General features: G+C 27.4%; 1 protein-coding gene across 1 annotated transcript; it reads right to left on the bottom strand.

The window, feature by feature from the left end:
- Positions 1–2,766: 2,766 nt before the first annotated feature.
- Positions 2,767–5,667, bottom strand: LOC129619222 (elongator complex protein 2). The gene has a single exon (XM_055534366.1). It carries the CDS (start codon positions 5,536–5,538, stop codon positions 3,157–3,159), a length of 2,382 nt encoding a protein of 793 aa, XP_055390341.1. The 5' UTR covers positions 5,539–5,667; the 3' UTR covers positions 2,767–3,156.
- Between the last annotated feature and the right edge of the window lie 272 nt (positions 5,668–5,939).

Genomic DNA, 5,939 nt, shown 5'->3' with positions numbered 1-5,939 from the left:
TTTTAAAGTAACTCTATATCATGTAATGTGTTTTCTATTTTTGAACAAATTAAATAACAATTGGGCGCCGTCGCGCAAATAACAATGTCAGATGCGACATTAAAAAATTACCTATAAGATATAGTTTTGGATTTAAATATTTCTTTTTGCAGAACTAAATTAATCTATTGCGAATAATTACTAACTTTTATATGTCATTTCAAAAAATAATTAAAATATTATTTTAAATTATTTATTATAAATTATTTAAAATTATTTAAAATATGTATAATATATTATTATAATTAAATTATTTAAAATATGTTTTCGAAGTAAAAAAAAAAAGTTGTGGTTACAATGTTATTCGCGCAAAGCAACGCTACATATTAGCGTTACATTTGAAAATTGTAAACAAAAAAGAAAAAAATTCAAAACAAAAACATTATTTCTGTTAACTTTGAGATAAAAAAAAAACAAAACTTGTAAAAATTGTTAAAAATATTCACGGCTTTAATTTTTAAGGTTTGTGATATTAGAAATTAAAAAAATTTTTGAAATTAAAAAAGCTTTTAAATAATAAATAAAAAAAAAATTTTTATAAAACAATATAATTTGGCATTAGATACCAAACACTTACATATTTAATTATATTCACACCCATATATAACATTTATACAAGTTATTTAAAAGAAGAATATGTAAAAAAAATGGGCCAATCATGAAATTCTTTAATAAAATGTGAAATAGTTAAAAATATTATTTGAGTAAACATTGATTAAATATATTATAAATAACATACATTATATTTAATCAATAGTACATACATTTATTATGTATATAAGTACACTGATTCCTCGAGATACGATGTCTTCTAATACGACATTTCGACTTACGACAAAATATAATTTTAGTCATTTTTGTATTCGTATTGCGACATAAATTTCGGGATACTAAATTAAAAAATTTTGCATTATTTTTACTTTTTATTGATTTATTAACATAAATCTACTAAAAATAAAATTACTTTACATAAGACTATACTTTATGTATAGAAATTTTTAATGAACCTGTTCCTATAGCTACCTTCATACATACTTGTATAATTTCAATTTGAATAACGTATAATAACATTTATACATTATTAATGGATAGGATGAATATCGGATGAACATTAATGAAAATTATGTATGTATATAATTTAATTTTTATTTACAAAGTAGCGCAAAATTAGAATAAGAATTTGCTATTAGAATAAGCTGGCGATATGTAATTTTGTTTTTGTATTATATTTTTTTATATAATATCGATTTTATATTTAATTTTTATTAAACATAGAATTGAAAAACTACATTTTTGCTTTCATATATTATTTTCCCTCCTCTTACGACAACTCAACTTACAATACTACTTATATTTTTGGTACCAAAAAACGTCGTATCTCGAATACCTAGCGTTCATACATATGTACATAAATGAATAATGTATAAACATAACAAAATATTATTGATATAATTTACATATTATATAATGTAAAGAATATATATTCATACATACGTATAAACACTATAATATAATATGTAAATAATAAAATTTCAAATGAAAAATATTTCTTTTAATAAGAAAAATGTGTATGCACCTAAATAAATAAATAACTATTCGAATTTCATCTTAAAAGTAACATTTATGCATATGATGTACTTTCATATATAAATAAATCTTCATGATTTTTAAAAGGATGAACTTCCATAAAGGAGATTTCCCATAATATACTAATAAGTTTGGTTTTAATAAACGGAATCGATAAGGTACTTTAGCATTCTAGAGTTCGGCCAATTCTCAAAAGAAATATTTTTATTTGAACAGAACGGTTTTAATTTTTTTTTTTAATTTCAAATAAGATTTTATTTACAGAATTAAAAAAGCCCAGTTTCTATTTATCAATTTACGTTATTAAGCATTTGAAAAACACAAAAACAACGCGATTGAAACCTTCTTTTTTATTTTTTAAAATCAGAAATATTGCAGGAGAAAAACAATAGTGTATTGTTTTAATTTCAAAATACATAAATAAAAAAATTATGATAAAGAAAATTGTTATTGATAATAATTAATAAATTAATTAAAAAAACAAAGTAAATTAATTTTAGAAATAATTAAAAAACTTGTGAGTGATACCTTTTAAAAATAAAAATCTTAAAAATAAAATTAAATATGTTAAATTTTTTCCAATTGCAATTTACATATTATACATATACAGGGTCTTTAGGGATTATTCTTTGATCAATTTCCAGCAAAAAATCGTATTAGTGAGTACAATTGATAGAGGCTTGTTCTATCTATGTTGCACGACTTCAAAGTTATAAGCATGAAGAAAAAATTGGAACCTATTTTTTTGAACAGGCAATAGATCGAAAAACAAGTAGTTTTAGGGTCTTGTTAGAATACTATTTTTCTCTAAAAGTAAATTATTTTGTGTGTTTTTATAGAAATTAGAACATGGTGAAGTGAACTCTTTTCGGGGTACTCTTATAGGATATTTCAATCAACTGTTTGTTCCATTTATTACATTACGTGGCTTTCAAAAGTTCAAAAAAAAGATTTCAGAACAAAAAACAAACATTTCCAATACATACTCTCTTTAATTCACATACGTACGACCTTTTTTCTTTGTTGCGTATAAAATTCTTATCATCATTCGTATCTTTAATACGTTGTACTTGTTTGAAGAGTTTGGAAAATTTTGATATAATCAATAATTTGTGTTAATTGAAACTAATACGCATAATCCTGCTTTAATAGCATTTATTTTGGTTTTTAATTTTAATTTTTTATTAATTTACATTACTGTTAAGAACTATAATTTATATTTGTGTCTAGATTCAAGATTAATAGTATTTTGAGACATATTTAGTAAAATATTTTAGTAAATCGGTTATATAGGCTAAATCTTGAGACGCCAAATTTATTGTTCACTAATTATAAATCAGGTTTATTGCACATACAGCAAATAGCAAGAAATTTATATATATTTACTATATCTACAACAGCACTTTTATCAAAAAGGTAGACCAAGAACAATATACATATGTATTTACAAAAATTTTGAATTATTTAACTGATTTATTCCCGTACTTTCACTATAAATATTTTATTAATGACAAAAAGTTTACTGATAAATCAACATTTAAGTTCAATAATCCTAACAAAATTATCTTCCCCACAGCTAGCCAATAGCATTTTTCCACATTTTGGACTAAATTGTAATTTTTTCACTGTTAGGTGATGTGCTTCTTCTTTTGGAATTGTGCGTATGTGTTCAAAAGTATCAAAAAATTTGTAAATTCTTATATTTCCACTTTCAAATCCAATAGCTATTAGATATTCGTTTTCATTGTCTTTGAAATAATGTGGAGCAAAACATACCGCAGTAATTGATTGTCCAGGAATTTCGAGACATTCCAACGCTTTCCATTTTTTTAAACTGTTTTGACTTTCCGTTTCTCCTTTGATCCACAGAACAACTTTGCCATCTCTGGAGGATGTAGCGAACAATTTTGAATCATGAGACCAATCACACGACCAAATAATTCTAGTATGGATCCCATTAGATTTTTCAGATTTCGCCTCTAGCATAAAATTCGTTTCACCGTTGTTTGAAAAATTTCGAAATAAAGTCCAACTTCGATCACGAGATACTGACAAAAGATACTCGTTATTTGGTGAAAAACATAATTGGGTCACAGTTAACTGATGCGACATCAATTTTTGTACATGTTTTCCAGATTCCGTATCCCAAAGTAAAATATGTGCATGCTCGGCAGAAGTTGCTCTACATGAAGAGGCAAGCCATTTGGAATTTTTCGAGGACGACAAAGCATAGATTTCAAAACCATGACCATAGAGTTTATGAATTTCGGGCCAGAGCGTATTTTGCATTAGAATTTCTTCTTGAGGAGGAGCTTTCAAAGAAACTGAAGCATAATAGTTTTCAGGATATTCATCTTTCAAGGGCCTTTCTTCACTCGTTTCTTCTGCAATATATACTGCTTTGTTAGATAACCCAAGGGACGGAACCGACGCTCCTTTAGGTAGACTTTCAAGTATCTCATCACCTTCTTGATCCGTCGAAATTTTACATATAGATCGGAAGTTTTTAATAAAATCAACTGTTGCTTGAAACATTCTTATAATTTTTTCTTCTCCCCCGCTTGCAAATTTGTATCTACCGATAGTAGCAATGGTTTGCATGTCATATCCATGAATTTGGGGTCGTGCTACTTCATGCCATGTACTACTGCATTCGCCATCAGTTCTTTTAAATGGAGCATGAATTCTTGTTGTTTGATCGGCAGACACCGAAAAAAAAAACTCTCCTCCAGGCTCCCAAGATAGATCACGTACTTCTTGGAAATGTCCCGAAACCGTTATCCTTGGTTCCCAGACACTTTCATTTATTTCAGACTGCTTCCATATATGCAAACCTCCTTGAAAACTGTGACCTATTATAGATTTGCCATCAGAAGAAAATTTACCTCCAAAAAAGCCTAAGGAATTTCCACCAACTTCACCTAATCGGAATCTTTCAGTCCAAACTCCTATATCTGCATCAAATTCCCAAATTATTAAAGTTTTGTCCATCGAAGCTGATAAAAGTTTAATAATGCCTTCACTATTTTTATACCACTGGACACCATAAACCCAACCTTCATGTCCCTGCAAAACCGATTCGACACTTATGGCAACTGTTATATTTTTATATGAATTATCCGAGACTGAAAACAAATTTTCTTCAATTTCGATTTCATTATTTCCTTTTTTTTTATTTGAACATTCTTCATCATCTGTTCTAGGTGATATTTTCCATAACCTAATAAATGTATCTTGAGAGGAACTACATAATAATAAATCGTTTTCATTTGTGATGACAAAATCCAACCCTCTTACCCAGTCATCATGACCTTTTAAGTTATGTAATTTTTGAAAATTACTTTTCTCTGGAATGTCAGTTTCTACCCAAATTGAAATGCTATTATCATCACTAGCTTTTGCAAGAATTGCCTTATTATATTTTGGCAATATAGAAACAACCAATCCTAGGCAGATTCCTTTTCCAAGATTCAATATTTGAAAACAATCAGCATTTTCACTCACTATAGACCATAATCGAACTGTTGAATCAGAAGAAGCTGTGGCTATAAAAATCTCTTTTTCCTTATATATTCCATCGATTAAATAAACCGCGTTTGAATGACCTTTTAAAATTATTGGGTTGCAGGTAATTTCGTCAGAAATATCCCACATAATAGCTAGGCCGTCACTTCCGCCAGATACAAAGTTTGTTACCTTTTCTCCATTTAATCTTCGTATCCATTTCACACAATTCACGGGTTTCTCGTGCTTTACGAAGGTTCTTACTATCTTAGCTGATTGTTGAAATTCTACGTTCAGCAAGCAAATGCCGCAACATGCTCCATACACAACAAGACCATTGTTTCCCCAATCTAAACAGGCAGGTGTTCGATTGCAAGCAACGGAAGTATAAATATTTTCTGTTTTCATTATCTTTAACCCGTACCCGAATATATTTTCTATGTTGAAAAATAAATACAAAATATTAATTTTTTGATTCACATTCTAATAGAAAAAAAAACAATATGTACATATGTATGTAGTTCTTTTTAATATTAACCAAAATTGACATTTACACATAACCTGCATTTGGAATATTGAAGGGATGCAACCACGACATAGTAAAAGTACAAACTTGTGAATCGACTATCGATATTTCCCACGCTGCATTCCGAATGTATTTAGGAATCTACGTAGGTAGAATATAAAAAAAACGTCTTATTTTTTAAATACTATTAAAAATTTAGATTTTAATTTAAAAATAGATTTTTTTACAAAATTTAAAAATAGATTCGCAAAATTTGGTTTAAAAATGGGCTAATAAATTTATT

Source organism: Condylostylus longicornis, unplaced genomic scaffold (assembly GCF_029603195.1).
Source record: "Condylostylus longicornis isolate FDR11 unplaced genomic scaffold, ASM2960319v2 ptg000011l, whole genome shotgun sequence".
NCBI lineage: Eukaryota > Metazoa > Arthropoda > Insecta > Diptera > Dolichopodidae > Condylostylus > Condylostylus longicornis.
The sequence above is the reverse complement of the archived record's forward strand: the minus strand, read 5'-3'. Positions and strand labels throughout refer to the sequence as shown.